The 15,646-nt window shown below is 35.6% G+C and overlaps 3 protein-coding genes across 3 annotated transcripts; 1 reads left to right on the plus strand and 2 right to left on the minus strand.

Annotated features, from left to right (window-relative positions):
- The first annotated feature begins 173 nt into the window (after positions 1 to 173).
- LOC116170277 (F-box/WD repeat-containing protein 5) lies at positions 174 to 7,039 on the plus strand. The gene is made up of 8 exons (XM_031486555.1): positions 174 to 478; positions 527 to 681; positions 733 to 910; positions 957 to 1,343; positions 3,298 to 3,579; positions 4,080 to 4,311; positions 4,362 to 4,574; positions 6,559 to 7,039. Exons 1-8 carry the CDS (start codon positions 244 to 246, stop codon positions 6,815 to 6,817), a joined length of 1,941 nt encoding a protein of 646 aa, XP_031342415.1. The 5' UTR covers positions 174 to 243; the 3' UTR covers positions 6,818 to 7,039.
- LOC116170279 (E3 ubiquitin-protein ligase PPP1R11) lies at positions 6,951 to 14,276 on the minus strand. Its single transcript, XM_031486557.1, has 3 exons — positions 14,021 to 14,276; positions 7,438 to 7,552; positions 6,951 to 7,383 (listed from the first exon to the last, which is right to left on the minus strand). The coding sequence occupies exons 1-3, from the start codon at positions 14,102 to 14,104 to the stop codon at positions 7,169 to 7,171; spliced, it is 414 nt and encodes a 137-aa protein (XP_031342417.1). The 5' UTR covers positions 14,105 to 14,276; the 3' UTR covers positions 6,951 to 7,168.
- Positions 12,555 to 14,014, minus strand: LOC116170278 (succinate--hydroxymethylglutarate CoA-transferase). The gene has a single exon (XM_031486556.1). It carries the CDS (start codon positions 13,980 to 13,982, stop codon positions 12,678 to 12,680), a length of 1,305 nt encoding a protein of 434 aa, XP_031342416.1. The 5' UTR covers positions 13,983 to 14,014; the 3' UTR covers positions 12,555 to 12,677.
- Positions 14,277 to 15,646: the final 1,370 nt, after the last annotated feature.

Here is a 15,646-nt window from a genome sequence, read left to right on the forward strand (position 1 = left end):
TAAAATTACTACCACTTACTACAATCTAGATACTACCCGTTTGAGTTGGAAATGTTTCGAAATAATGTTCTCAAATCGACTGACATCCGTTTAGTTTGCAACAAATCCGACACAAAAGTAAATTTAGTTCCCTAGCAAATTATCACCCTGTATATGTAGAACAGATGACGTTTACGATTTCCGATTTTGACATTTCGTATTATGTGTCCCCAAAGGTAAATAAATAGAAGGTGAGGTAATTTAATGGATTATAATGAAGAAAAGGAAACTATCCAAAACGAAAATGACACTGGAAGCTTATGGCCCTATTTACCACATCCTGCACTGTACCACATCTGTCAGTACTTAAACTACAAAGAATTACTTAAAGTTGGTGAAGTATGTCGGTCATGGCTAGCTGTCAGCAGAGATGATTTACTTTGGAAAAATCTATTTTACAGTAATTTTAAAGTAGATCGTTCTGTTCCTATTATCGCTGGTGAGTTCTGCTCTTCAGAATCACATTTTTTAAATTGTTTCTGGTTAGGTAAAACATGGTTCGACGAATTTAAACGAGTATGTTATCATATTCCTATAGTACAAACGGAGACATTGACTGATCACATTCATCAAGTTTTACACGTGAGCTTTTCACACAATGGCAAGTACTTTGCAACCTGCTCAAAGGATGGATATGTTTTGGTGAGTAAATTGTTCATTGTATCTCCAATACATTGACTGTTTTTGAATTAGGTGTGGGATGCCGCATTTCCTGCTACAATTAAATATCATCGTGACATGAGAACGTTCTGTTGGAAATATACTCAGTACTCGCAATTTAATCAGTCTGATACTTTATTGTTAGTTTCCGGTGTACACTTTGGAACACCTAATAGTACTTCGGGTGAAATAGCAGTTTTTAGCTTGCAAGGTAGAGTTGTAAACAAATTAGGGGGTAATACGAGTTATCTGTTTAGATGGATTTGAACTGCAGTGCCGTGTGGTTAATAAGCCATACGACATATTCGGCACTTGGTACAGTGATCAGCACCTCCTTTCCGGAGACTTGCATTGGTTGGCACATTTAGTTAGTTCATCAGTTCTGTGGTTAAACAAAGCATCTCAAGAGACCGGGTCTGAACACGTACCTATAACTCAAAACTTGTATAAATTTTATAATCGCAATGCTAGTTCGATTAGAGCCATAATGGTAGCTAACTGTCTTCCAAATTCAGAAAATGTTAGTGATAATGTAGAAGCGTGTAAAGATGATGACCAGCCCAAAGACCATGAGTTTGTGATCGAGCATGGAAATCCGGTTAGTTATCACGATATTAATGGCAGCAGCAGTAGCAGAAATCAAGGTGAGTTGATTTCAGTTGTGAGTTCTTCCTACACATTAGGGTTCAAAAAGGGCAAGCAGGAGTAATCACGTGTTTCCTTAGCCTCTGTTAAACCATCCAATACATGACAATGTTCACAGGAAAAGCTTAGCACTTTTGGGCTTGGAATTTGTCTAGGCATTTGCCCAATGAGCCAATGTAAATGTTAACGTATGCGCCACTTAGGTTTGCATTTGCTACAAAGGGATAAATTTACTCGAAATTTTTGCAAAATATTAGCGGCCTAGAGATGACATTCTTATTCTTTGCAGTATTCATTTAATGATGTGAAACTATCACTCAAATAGCGAAAGGATAACTCCTCCCCTTTTTTCATGCAGTGTTGCTGCTGTTTTCAGTCATGCTTATAAAAATTAAATTGAATCCTTTTAGTACCTACTTACATTTATCTGACAGTGTTACAACCACATCATCGCATGACTTAGCGGTAAAAAAAATTATTGGGTAAATCGGTTATGAAGAATCGCTGGAAAATATTCTAAAAATTCTAAAGTTCTAAGTAAGTTCTAAAAATGACCACCAGAGGGCGTACCTGCCATCTTAAATTTTAAAATTGCATTTTCTTTAAATTTCGCATGATAAACAAAAAAAATTTTTTCCACATTTTTAAAGAGAACCAGTTTATCTATCATTTTCGTAAAAACAAAAACTCGGTTATTTCAAAAACAAAGATGGTGTGGGGCGTTCAATTATTTCTGCAATAACCTGCTTTAACTTCTTAACCGTTTGACCGAGTTTAACAAATTTGGTATGGTTGAAAAGAGCATTCCTTGGGCAATGAGAATCAAAATATAGTTAATTTAGTTGAATCCTTCTCCGCCAGGGGTCTAGTTTTGACACTATGACCCAAAAACCTAAAAAAATCAAATGGAATGATATGACTTTTTCTTTATGAAAAAGTAGCCAAATAACACCCAAAGAGGCCTGTGAAAACCGTTTTTCAAAATATGGTTCCTAACCTCAAATATTAGGAAAATGAGATTAAGACCATGACACCATTTGTAACGTTTTTATTCTTTTAGATACAAAAAATAATAATAAAAAAAAACTAGCAGCGCAAAAATGTTTATTAAATTATTTGAAAGACTTTATTTTTCTGTGTACAACCGACAAAAATGATGGTAGATTTTATTTCAAAAAAACATCCAAGTTAAAAAACCAAAGTATTTTTTTCGTCAAACGATTATGTTGAATTCGTTAAAATTTTGGCAATGTACATTAGGCATAAAGGGTCTAAGACTGTCAAAGATGTCTTCTTTAAATATCTAGTTTGAGCTAGGAGGCTGTTCTATCAAGAATTGGGCACCCGGTTTTTTCCTTTTGGCTAGTCAGCTAGTGACGTACGCAAATTAATGCTTCTTTGAATGTGAATCGTTGTTAACTACACCCTCTGTCCTTCACCACCAAACATTGGGTAACGATTCGTGCATAGTAGAGATGTCAAAAACAGATATCCACGGCACATCACATTAACGCGAGTTATAGTCTGAATTTTATTTTTTAAGAAAAAGCAGATATTTTATTTTGGTCAAATTGCGTATATTGTTCCATTTTCCTATTTTATACATATTTTTTGCCTTAACGAGCAAACCAGCTCGTTCATGATTTTGGACTTTCTGTCCGTCCGTCCGTCTGTGTACATGATATCTCGCGAACGGTTTGGCATTTTCCAATTCCAAGGGGCTATCTGATTCAATGTTGGTCATTTAGACTTTCTGTATGTCTGTCTGTGTTTGTTGATCGTTGTCTATATTAGTTTGAAACAGTTCATTTTTAATTCAATTGACTAACTCAATCGACTAGGTACAAAAAGTCATGCCCAAACCCAAATGCAAACCAGCGACCAGTGGTTGTAGTCAAGCATACCCCCAACTACAAAGCGGCACACATTTACTAAAATAATTTTCTTTTCTAGTGTTCACAAATCCACGTTGGTGTACTCGGAATAAAAATGTGGATAGCTTTGAATATGCCACGTCAATTTTGTATAACACAGATTATAGAAAGGTAGAATTAGAGGCGTATGATATCTCACAAGGATGCGGAAGTCACGGCTGTAGTGACGATGAAAATGATAGTAATGATGACACTGCATCTGATCTGTCATTTGATACAAGCGATGAGTGTGATGAAGTGCAAGAGGATAAGTACTTAATTTTTACGACTGGATTTAAAACATATACTCCTCATCAAATAGGTGAGTTGTCTATTTTAATTATTTTTCTAAATTGTGATAAATCACACCACATACACTAATTTTAGTTAAGAATTCAAAGAGGGCGCCATCAATTTAATATTTTCAAAGTCTAGATATAGAAGGTACCTACCGTATACAATGAAGCACATTTTGATATAGCGTCGTTTTGGTGATTTGTGGGAGAATTAGCACCATTAGGATCAGTATTTCATGTTTCAATTAAATTTATGTGATAAACCTGAAGAATACATTTGTTTTCATGGAATTTACCTCTCAGATTTAACAGGAACGCGAAAGAGCAGCCCTTAACCTGCACATATAGCTTTGTTTTTCAATTTACTGGTTAAATTGCCCAAATATAGCGTAGGTATATTTAGGGATTTTATATATTTTTAGATTAAATTACAACCCAGGCATCGTTAACAATATAGTTAAACACTACAATTTAACAAGTTTCTTATTCAGGTTGTATAAATAATGAGTGATAATAATTTTGTAAGGTTTTAAGAGGATAAAGCCATTCATGTTTCCAAAACGTATGGATCCCGGTCCTACACTTAAAGAGAGAATCATTTTACAAGAACGTAAAAAGGAGCAACAAAGATCAAGTTCCCCGCCGCCCGAACCGAATTGGTTAGATTTCGACGCCGTGTCGGACAAATTCGATAAAATCGATCACCTTATTGACGTGCACGGCCATATTATCGGAATGGGTTTAAGTCCAGATCATCGGTATGGTCCAGGATTGACATAAGGCGTAAGCTTGATCAGCTTTCTTTTAGGTACCTGTACGTTAATAGTAGACCATGGCCTCAAGGTTACACAATTACAAACCCTTTAGATCCGCCACCTATAGCTCAAGAAATCGATATACATGTGATTGACTTAGTTACATTAAAACAAGTTGGCACTATGCTGCGCTCACACAAAGCGTATACTCCTAATAATGAGTGCTTTTTTATTTTTTTGGATGTGTGCAATGAATATGTGGCAAGGTGAGTAACCTGAGCATTTTGTAAAATTTAGGTGTCTCAGAGTTTCAGTGGTGTTGTCTTCACAAATTATTTTTGAGGAAAATATAACTAAAGAGTGTAACGTAAATTTAATTACGTGATCTATTTATTTACAATTAATTAATAATAAATTTATAAGTCTTAAAATGGAGTAATTTAGAACAGTTAAGTAGTATTTATCACACACAATTTATAACATAACATGAGCGCATCAATGTTGTAACTTCCTCCACACACAATTCCATTTGCTTATACAGGGTGGTGACTTGCGTAACGCATCATAGGGATTTTAATGTATAATTCATAACATGCGATTATTGGCTCCCCAAATTATTTTAGAGCAAAAATGTATTAAAGTTTTTTGTAGAAAAAAATTTTTTACGCCAAACGCCGTATTAGTTTTCAATTTTTTTCATATAAAGACGGAAAATTGGGAAAATAAAACCCGCATCTTTTTCAATAATCTGCGATGCCATGGACTTTTCTAAAACAAAAAGATATCCAGTTATCAATTATACAGAGTGAGCAACAAAGATTGAAGCGTGCCGCTTCAGCTAAATTGGCAATGTGCCGCTCATAGCATATGCTGATTTGATACAAGATACGAAATACGAATAGACGCACGTCACTGTGACAGCGCAGAACGTCATTTTCGTATACAACTCCATACAAAGAAGGTAGTTTTGATATTAATAGGAACAAGCGGTGATGACGCACGCTTCAATCATTGTTGCTCACTCTGTAGTAGCAGTTCGAAATGGATTTTATGATCGACTTGGTTACTGTCTTGTAGTTAATGGTGACTTATTCGAACGTTTATTGTAAATTGTTATATTAGAAAACCGTTTTTAGTAATTTGGCCTTTCTTTATGTTGAATTCGCTGTTTTAAATATAATACTTTTTGATAGAATTTGATTTGTTTTATAGCAGACATTCCATGGCATGACGGATATTGGCGTAGTTTTTGTATTATGAAATTCCATGGCATCACAGATTATTGAAAAAGGTAGGGGTTTTATTTTTCCAATTTTCCGTCTTTATTATGCAAAAAATTGAAAACTAATACGGTTGATTGACGTAAAAAATTGTTTTCTACAAAAAACCTTAATACATTTTTGCTCTAAAATAATTTGGGGAGCCAATAATTGCATGTTATGAATTTTACATTGAAATCCCTATGATGCGCTAGCCAAGTCACCACCCTGTATAGCAAACACCGGCCTTTCTCGAACGCGTCATATTTCTCAGAAAGAATGCGCCACATCCGCCTTATAACTCATCTTTTATGGCGCTTCGATGTCTTATCGGGTTTTCTAGAATATTTGCTACAAGACTAAGTTTTAAAAGTTGTATGCAGTACAAGTATGAGCTTAAAATTTTTCAATGTTTTGAGTATTTAACATCCATTTAGTCGCCATGTGCGCGACTACATTATTTTTTTCGCGATTACGATTTTCCGATCGCTGAATGCGACAGAAAAAGTGCGCACCTAGCTTTCAAGTTTTTAATGACCTTCACTTACAAAGTATATAGCTTAGAAACTATTACGTTAAATACGAACTGTAGTGGAACTTTTAACTCATAAAGATTATAACTGCGCCATAAAGGTGAATTGCGAGACAGAGAAATATTATTGCGAATACGGACAACCGTAATAATGGACGCGCGAAAATAATTCAAGGTCTGAAGCGGTTGATTGTGCGCAAATATTTTTTTATACGACATTGACACTGTTGGATCATCTACAATTGATTTTGGGTGATCGTATTTATGCTTCAAAATCAAAGGAGCCATTTATTATTATTATACGAGACCTAGGAGTTTGTATCGAGAATCCAATAAAGCTCTGGTTCTCAGCTGCAGGTTTTGCATTGTCATGGAAGAGCAAAATTTCGTCTATCATCATGCCGCGTCCGTTGTTTTGAATCGCTACGAACGATCATTAATAATTTTGTATTGTTTTAGTGGCGCAGAAGATAAGCACGGGTACTTATGGGACAGACACTACGGCATATGCCTGGCAAAATTTCCTCACACCGACGTCGTGAATTCGGTCGCGTTCAATCCAAAAGATCCAGAAATGTTGGTGACAACTTCTGATGACCATACCATAAAAATATGGAGATCTAGAGCGAAGGCGAAACAGTTAGGGTTGAATGTAGCGCAATTCCAAGAAGGCGTCGAAAAACGAAGGTACAGAATGCAAAGAAGTTTCCGAAATTAATAAAATAGAACAGGATGCTGTCAATTTCAAGAAGTGCAACGATTATATAATCACTTTTAAAGCAATAGAACTTTACCGTCCACTTTACTAGAGGTGTTTGTGTAGGGATGCTGTGTATATTGTAAACAATAGATACATAGGACTATTTATTAACAAAAAGTTTATATTTATATTGTGTGGGTATAATATTGCGAATAAATATTATTTATTATTGTTACCTAACTTCGAGTATTTCCATTTAAACATTCTATGTGAGCATTTCTGGGATTGACATTAATGGATAAAGGAAGCTTAAAATCACAATATTTAAGACACTTAAAAAAGTTAAAAAACCTATCACACCATTGATATTTAATTTGACAAAGAAGACTGTCCGTTAAGATTTGCTTCGACGTGATTTTCATTGGAACTACAGTTGGGAATGTGATCGTGCGACGAATCGCCTTTACTTCGCTTATGCTTCTTTTTCTCTATGTGCCCCTTACAATGATCACATTCGTCTTCTGAATCATCAGAACTACTGCTTTCATCTTCAATTGTTTTGGGTTTCGTATATATACAGCAACCTAATTTAAATTGGTTATATGCATATGATATACTAAACTTGCCATAGTACTTACAGCTCGATTTCTTCTTGTTCATGTCTTCATTGTCGACAGTCTCATTGGTCCATTGAACTTTCTTATCATTTTTTGGTTTCTTCAATTTCAAATGGAGGGTAGGTATGTTGCTGTCCTAAAAAATGCAATAAGCATTATTATTTGCATATATTTATATCTTAAAAAGGAAATGAGTAGAGATATGGGATAGTAGCGTAATCCTATCTGTCATCTTGATGATATGGCGAAAATTGTGTATGCATTTATACTTGTAGGTGGATTGTTTAGAGGCGCCACTCTCATACACAACCTAACTATTTTTTACATTCCTTCCATCAGAGAAGAGTTTGAGATATAAACGTTAGAACCAAGAGGCAAACATTTTATTTGAAGCTCTCCAAATTTGTTATAAAGTTGGGTATGTGTGTAAGCCTCCTTCATGCACTTTTGATGTACTTTTACCAATTAGCGTTGTTTACTACAAATGTGTTAAGAAAGAAATACTCGTACATCCAGTTTGGGTTGAAAAAATAAGTAGTTCCCTGGTTATTGTTCATGTAATGTCAATGGGTTACAGCAGATTTTGAGCACAAATTTCCTCGAGCACAAATTTCCTTGAAAATTGTAAACACCCGTTGCTTTGGTCGTTTTAATATTATTTCGTTCTTTTCTAAACCAGTAAAACTGCTTTTTAATTAAGTTGGAGAAAGAAATTATGTATCATTTTATATTGACACCTTAAAATAGACATAGCCTTGGCATTTCAGGCGCAACTTTTGAAACAGTTTTTTTCACCTCCAGTTTGTGTCACCATTTTTAGAACGAAAGTCTTTTTGGGAACTTTTCATGCATTTCTTTTCAGTTTTACTTGAAATGCGTAACGTGACTTACTACAACGTTCTTCTTGACCTTTGCGCCAAAGTGACCTCATGGCGAAATAGTCTCGTGTCGAAACGGCAGTTCTTAAGTGGTTGTGCCTAAATCCCCTGGGCTTTTTCAATTTTGTGAAAATTCAGGCAAAATCAGAATCAGAAATATTTTCGCTGCCCCGTTTAGGGATGTGCCACGATGGTGCAAATCTCAAGGGGTCGATCATTCAGTAAATTTTGGAAGGACAAAAAGCAGTAATCTATTGTTCAGTTCAGATAGTTCAGCACATTTTTAATGAACGTATTAGTATTTTTGCAGTACTTCTGGTGAATGCTTTTTTTACTTAGTGCATTTTATTAAGAATTCCAAATGTTTTATAGTTTGGGTCATTTTCTATAAAACTAAAATACCTTTTTTTTATTACTTCGAAGGGTTCGTCATGAGACATTTTCTGCAACGATATTTTTGAAGCGAAACGTTATCAACTATTATATGCGATTGACAATTTAGCAAAATTAGTTCACTAATTTAGTAATGTATTTTGGCTTAGGATTTTTGTCTGATACTGGAAATCTTTAGGGGGAAAGGACAAATGTCTAATGTACACGTTTTGTACATCATAAAATAAGTAAGACTTGGGAGCCCTTAGGACCTTGCTGTATTACTATAACGTCATTGCGGAAACTGCGCATGCGCACATTAATCGTCAAAATTTTGTTTAGCTCAGGTGTCAGAACTGTCAGCTACCGAGTACAAAAAGAACGAACTAAATATATAAAAAAGTAGTAATTCCGGCCTCGGATGAGCAGACAGAAAAAGTGCGCTAAAAATTGACATGAAGAAAACGCCGTTTTTGTTCACAGAATATTTGGTTTATCATTTTCGTAGTTAATAATAGTACACTTTTGGAGCGTTTTATAAATTATTGGTAAATTCAGTACATTATTAGTAATATGTGTAAACAGTGTACGATATGTGAAGTATATCAAAGACTTAGGTAAAACCGATGCTTCCAACTGTCACGGACACGGCTCCTGAGAAAAAAATTAAAAAATCTCCCCATGTGTAAATCTTCACCCAATTTATTTCTGAAACGATTTTGCTGAATATTTAACTGTAGCTCTTTCCAATATGTGTGCATTTATCTCGTGAACAGATTGTTGGAAGAGGGTCACAAAGGGTAAATGAATTGAATGTTTCAAAATCATCAAAAAATGTTCCCTAAAAATCCTACTCGATTCTTCATGTTGTTTTTTGTGGAAAGCTGCCTGCTGAAATTGCAAGATTGAAGGCCACTGGGGTAATAGCAGCCAATTTCTGTTCAGAAATTTGAAAGTACTCGGCCCCTTTGTATTTCAATAGGTATTTCCTCGCTAGTAATGTGTCATTTCAACAAAATTTAAATAATAAATAAATAAGAAATAAATATTTTGTACGGTCCAATTACATTATTATGAAATTACCCTATGAACAGGGTGGTTCAAATTCGGGGCTAACCAATTGGATCTCCGTAACGGTGACAAATACAGTGTAGGTTAAATAGAGGGAAAGTTGTCCCTTTTTGTGACTAAAAAAACCCATTTGAAATTTTTCAAAAATCTTTAAAAATAATTTATATATCACCAAAAAACTAAAATGTAACATGCCGTTTTCATTTTAGTGTAGAGTGTGACCTTTCATTATTTTTCCTTTTTTGTCCTCTATCTCATTCCGTAAAAATCCAATATGGCGCCCATAATAAATAAGATTCAGATTCTCCCGAAAAAAGTGCCTATAGAAGGTGTTAACGGGAACCGTTTATTTTCGACTGTTAGTTATTTTCAAAAATTTCAAAAGCAGTCTTGCCCTTTTGCGGAGATTCCAATAATGCGCTACGAATTTAAACCACCCTCTACGTTGGGCGAGATAATGGCTCGACGAATTTTGTTCAATTTTTGATATGTATACAGAGTTAAACATGTGGCAAAAATTCAAGAGGTAACTGGGCTATTTTAAAGATATTTTATCCTGTGATGGTTTTTGAAAAAGTGCTTTGTTGTGAAGACACAAGGCGAAAAAATAGGAGTTGTTATCTTAGCAACATTGCGCGAATGCTTTAATTGAAGATTTTGTTTGCTGTTTTGTAGTTTCTTGTTGGCTTGAATCATTCGCTTACACTAGGCCAGTGGAAGATTTAAGAGATTGGAAAAATTTGAATTTTGAAGCTTTGGAATAAGAAACGACCCTGGTGTTTTTGAAAGAGTCCGGGAGTCGATGAGGAGAAGATTGGATTGGTTGCATGCCAGTTGGAGGTAGCCATTATGCTAGGTTTTATTACAAAAAAACGAAAAAAAATGTCAAACTTAAAAAACAAAAATTTTTTTTCGCCAAAACGATTGTTGATTTCGTTAAAATTTTAGCAGTCTCCATTAGGCACCTTTTATAAGATAGCTTGAACTAAGGAGCTGTTCTGTCAAGAATTGGGCATCTGGCTTTAAGTGGAACACTTAGTGTACTTATTTGAATCCTCGTAATAAAAAAAGATAGCATATTAAATTGTTTTGCAAATTATAACATTAAAAAAACTGAATGTTGTTTCAAAAATTAGAAAGATTTAACATTTAAAAATATTTTTAAATCGTGTTTTTTTTTTAATTTGTGTTATTTTTGATAAGAACATTTAATAAGCGATTTTATTAAATTAAAATAGACTATTTAAAAAAATGATGTTAGGTCCAATCACTTTTTTACCTCGACGTATTTTGAAAACCGCAGATTATTCGACAATCATTATAATTAAACTTTTTTAATACACTTTTTTGTATCTTTTTTTAACAAAGGCCGGTCTGGAGTTAAAAATCTGTACTTAAGTGAAAAAAGGACACCCTGTACTAGTGATGCAACGGAAGTGGTATAACAGAATCAGAAGCGGAAAAAGAAAACAACTTTTTTTGCGGAAGCGTAAGTATTATTATAAATTTGATAAAAACTAGAAAAATTACTCATGGCAAACGCCGCCCGCGGCCACGTCACGCACCGTCCCAATCATGCAATATGAGCGCACACTGCTAAATTTGAAAAATTCCGGTATGCTTCCAATATAAAATGGCGGTAAAGGAAAAAATATGTATCACTTCCGCACTTACGGAAGCGGAAGTCTCCTGCATCAGTACCCTGTACTTTTCTTCTTATGAATCAATAGAACGAAAATTTTTTACAAACATATCCAACTCACCTTCAATGTAACTCACATACAAAGTGTGATTAGTGATTACATTACATGTAGTTTTTTTTCTCATTGGAATTGTTTTGTTGCATCAGATTCGGTAACTTCTTACTGAAGTGCATTGATGTGTTAGTGAAGACTTATCAGAATTCCTTCTGAAGATACACAGAAATTCGGAAGTCTCTTTGAAATTCCATAAAAGTTTTGCAGTTTTAGTGAAGCCCTCCAAATTTGTGAAATTGATTTGAAGTTTTTCAGAAATGGTGTGTACGTTATCGTAACGTGAATACCCCCAGTGAAATAGTTTTGGCAGATAATGTAGAAGAACCTCAAGTTGAGATTAAAAGGGGGGCAGGAACTGTCCAAAATGTGAGAGAACAAACAAACTCTCCCATATGATGAACCATTTACAGAAGAAGATTTATCTTTTGTTAGCCTACTGCCAATTTCTTATTCATCCAAACCTGTTGACACTTTAAAAAGCAACATTCCGAAATAGTTCAAATGCTAACAAATCATATATAGGGAAGATAAAGGAAATTGAAAAGAAAAAAAAGATTGAGAATGAAACTGGATATAAGCAAATTTAAGATGTGACAGGATTACAGCCTACAGGAAGCAACAATGCTCAATGACCACAAATGCACAATGGGTTTGGGTAAGAAGAAACATACTACAGACAGTGAAGAAGATATTGACAAAGTATTAAAAGAGTGGGAAGTGGGTGCACATACTTTTGGCTATGGTTAACTAGTTGGTATTTTTCAGTGCGCTTTCTCAGAATTGTTTATCCATTTACCTCAGTTAAGAGGAAGAGCAAAGAATATTGTTGGCCTTGTTTTGGATAAGCACTAAGCAGTTATCTCCAACATCACTTTCTGGTCTAGTTTTTCCTACCGAATGCAGTGATACAAGGTACCATGATACTGATCAGTACGTAGTACTGCAGGTGTGAGGTATGTAGTGGTAGTGGGGTCAGCTTTACATGGGAGTAGGTTTCAATATAACAAAATTAAAAATATGTTCGTAAAACGTGCAAGATAGGTTCTAGATAGACAACAACGAAAAAATACAGGTTTATTTGCATGCACAAACTAAAAAAGATAACATCTATGTACAAGGCACAATTATAAATACTTATTTAATTCTACTTTTCAAGGTTAAAATAAAAATGTTCGAAATCTACCTACTGTATCACCTTCTCAGATACCAACGTATCAATATAGTCATCATTGAATTGTAAAACACCTTTTAACACTTCTCGAGTGTGCTCACCTAAAGCAGGAGGCGGGGAGCGGACATAGTTTCCACCGGTGCTATAAACAACGGGTGGCCCCACAACCTTAACATGGCCCGCAGTTGCATGCTGCAGTTCCTTAACTATACCTATTGCTTTAACATGCGGATCATCGAAAGCCTCCCTAAGAGAATTGACGGGTCCACATGGACTTGACGATCCCTCAAAAATTTGCATCCACTCCGCATTTGTTTTACTAAGAAATACAGGATAGAGCAAGTTTAACAATTCCTTACGATTCTCTATGCGCTTTTTATTTGTCACAAACTTCGGATTTGTTGCTAAATTGGGTTGACCGATTCGTTTACAGAAATCGACATACTGCTGATCAGACCCGGCTCCTATCGTTAAATAACCATTCTTTGTGGGAAATGTTTCGTATGGAACTATACTCTCGTGGGCGGTACCCCAACGTTTACCTTCCATTTCCGCATTTAGATAATTTGAACCAATATTGATTAATGTCGACAATTGAGTCGACAACAAATTGCAATCAATTTTTTGACCCAGTCCTGTCCGCGAACGCTTAATTAACGATGCCATTATGGCACCGTGCGCATACAAACCGGTGGCAATATCAGTCATTGCTATCCCGACTTTAACAGGTGCACCATCTTCCGGTCCAGTGATATGCAACAAACCGCCCATTGACGCAGCAATAACATCATACCCGGGCTTATTACGATAAGGGCCCACATTTCCGTAACCGCTAATTGAACAATAAATCAAATGAGGTGCGATCCCACGAATATCTTCATAACCAAGTCTCAACTTATCCAAACCGCCCGGTACAAAATTCTCTACTAGCACGTCACTTTTCTTCGCCAACTCGTAGATGATTTCGCGCCCATTCTTCGATTTCATATCGACGCACACACTTTTTTTATTTCGATTAACCGCCACAAAGTAACACGTCTCGGGGGAGTCGTTGATGAATGGAGGGCCCCATCTTCGACATTCGTCCCCGGTGCCGAGCCGTTCGATTTTTATAACTTCGGCTCCTAGATCTCCCAATATCATTGTACAATATGGTCCTGCTACTATTCGTGTTAAATCTAACACTCTAACACCTTCAAGAGGTGAAACATTGTCGGCCACTCCAGTGCTGGTGGTGGTTATTGATTTTATAACGTTATGGTAAGCGGGATTAAATTTAGAGTGATAAAAGACTACACTTCTACGTAATGCATTCATTTTACGTTGTGAAAAGTGGAAATAATTTTTGTAAATACCTGTGCATCGGCAGCAGCGACGATTGTTACTGTTGATGAAGTGCTTTCTTGAACTGGTTGATTCGCTGGGACTGGTTCTGCCATTTTATAGCCTAATTAAAGTGTGACATTCCTCCTGATTCATTAGTGATAAGGTACACATCATGATATTTATTTTATTGTATGACTACGTAAATTGCTATCTACGCCTATTACAAAAACTTTCATTCAAAAAATTTAGAAAAGCTGTCAATGTCAAGCTCGAAAATGTGAAATCTGCATTATCGATAGTTCGAAACTTCGAACCGCCCATCTGCACAAAAGCGGGAATTACACTTATTCAAAAGCTTCCTTAAAAATATTATCCACACACACACACAGTAACAAGGGGCATCGTATCTTTTGATAAATATTATTAGGTCAATATTTGCAGTGGTGAAATACTCCAAATCACTCCAAGATAAAAGGATATGTGTGGCAATTTGTTTTCAATTTACATTGTTATGCAAATATAGAATTTTAATTGCACGGTTATAGGTAATTATGACTTTGCAATGCAATTAGTAAACTTGCTCGTTAACTAAATGTATGGTCTCATCTGGAAGAAAGCCTGAAATTTGGTCTAATTGTAGTTTTCATGTGCGTGCTACAATCATAGTACATATGTCAATGCCTAATTTACATTTGGCAAGTTTACCTACTGGCGAAAAGTACTTTCTGTCAGTAAACTTGCTACCCTATTTCTATTTAACTGGCACTTTCCGTGCATTTACACGTGGCAAGTTTACTGGCCGACAGTACTTTCCGCAAGTAAACTTTTGCCAAATGTAAATTAGGCTTAAGAGCATGCCGCAAATGGTGCAGTCGGCCCTTGACCGCCACGAATGTGTTACTCGTGCTTTTTATGTCGCATGAAAACGGTTAACGTTAGGTTAGAAGAAAACGGTTCAAACAAAAAATGGCGTAGGTACAATAAATTACCTTCAAATCGGTACCAAATTTATTTTGATAGAGAGCTAATATAGGTAGTACCAAAGAAAGTATATAACGTTCGTTATATTGGTAACTCTTTGGTAGTAGGTACCTACTTACCGGGATACCACTTACCGACATTATGTACCTAGGTCATTGAATAATCATTATTCAATGCCTAGCTACAAAATGCATAAGTACTTATAGTTATAATTTATTTCATAAGTACGAAACGGAACGTTCGGAACAAAAGGAAGAGTGGTGTTGGACGACAATCCAGAAAGTCGCCGCATTTCAATAGGATGGTATTTGCAAAAATTAGTGGTATAAATGTTGGGATTGATTTGTATTACCTACAATGTAGGTAACAATTAAAAACTTGTGATGGGTTAACAATAGAAATATAGGTAGGTACAGTCTCTTGTAAAAGTAATGTCCCTCGGATACCTACCACTGTAGCATAGGCAACCAACATCCCAGCCGCCTAGTCCAAGTTGGATTTGCGGGTGTGCGAGGTAGGTATCTAATGCGGTTCATTTTCAGCAGATATTCCCATTTAGCCAAACTAAATACTAGTTAGTAGAATAAAAGTGAATGCCATCGATTTATTAGCTCAAAGGATCTGCGCTGCATATCCTTGGCTTGGTGCAGTAAACATTTTTACATTTCTTACAA

The sequence above is a fragment of the Photinus pyralis genome, unplaced genomic scaffold (assembly GCF_008802855.1).
Source record: "Photinus pyralis isolate 1611_PpyrPB1 unplaced genomic scaffold, Ppyr1.3 Ppyr1.4_LG5, whole genome shotgun sequence".
Classification (NCBI taxonomy): Eukaryota; Metazoa; Arthropoda; class Insecta; order Coleoptera; family Lampyridae; genus Photinus; species Photinus pyralis.

Coding starts and splice junctions, on each gene's coding strand:
- LOC116170277 (XM_031486555.1), top strand. CDS start 244: ATGGATTATAATGAAGAAAAGGAAACTATCCAAAACGAAAATGACACT. Junction 479..526: donor TTCTGTTCCTATTATCGCTG/GTGAGTTCTGCT, acceptor GTTTCTGGTTAG/GTAAAACATGGTTCGACGAA. Junction 682..732: donor CAAAGGATGGATATGTTTTG/GTGAGTAAATTG, acceptor TTTTTGAATTAG/GTGTGGGATGCCGCATTTCC.
- LOC116170278 (XM_031486556.1), bottom strand. CDS start 13,982: ATGAATGCATTACGTAGAAGTGTAGTCTTTTATCACTCTAAATTTAAT.
- LOC116170279 (XM_031486557.1), bottom strand. CDS start 14,104: ATGGCAGAACCAGTCCCAGCGAATCAACCAGTTCAAGAAAGCACTTCA. Junction 7,553..14,020: donor TCGCTGCTGCCGATGCACAG/GTATTTACAAAA, acceptor TGCATTTTTTAG/GACAGCAACATACCTACCCT. Junction 7,384..7,437: donor GAACAAGAAGAAATCGAGCT/GTAAGTACTATG, acceptor AATTTAAATTAG/GTTGCTGTATATATACGAAA.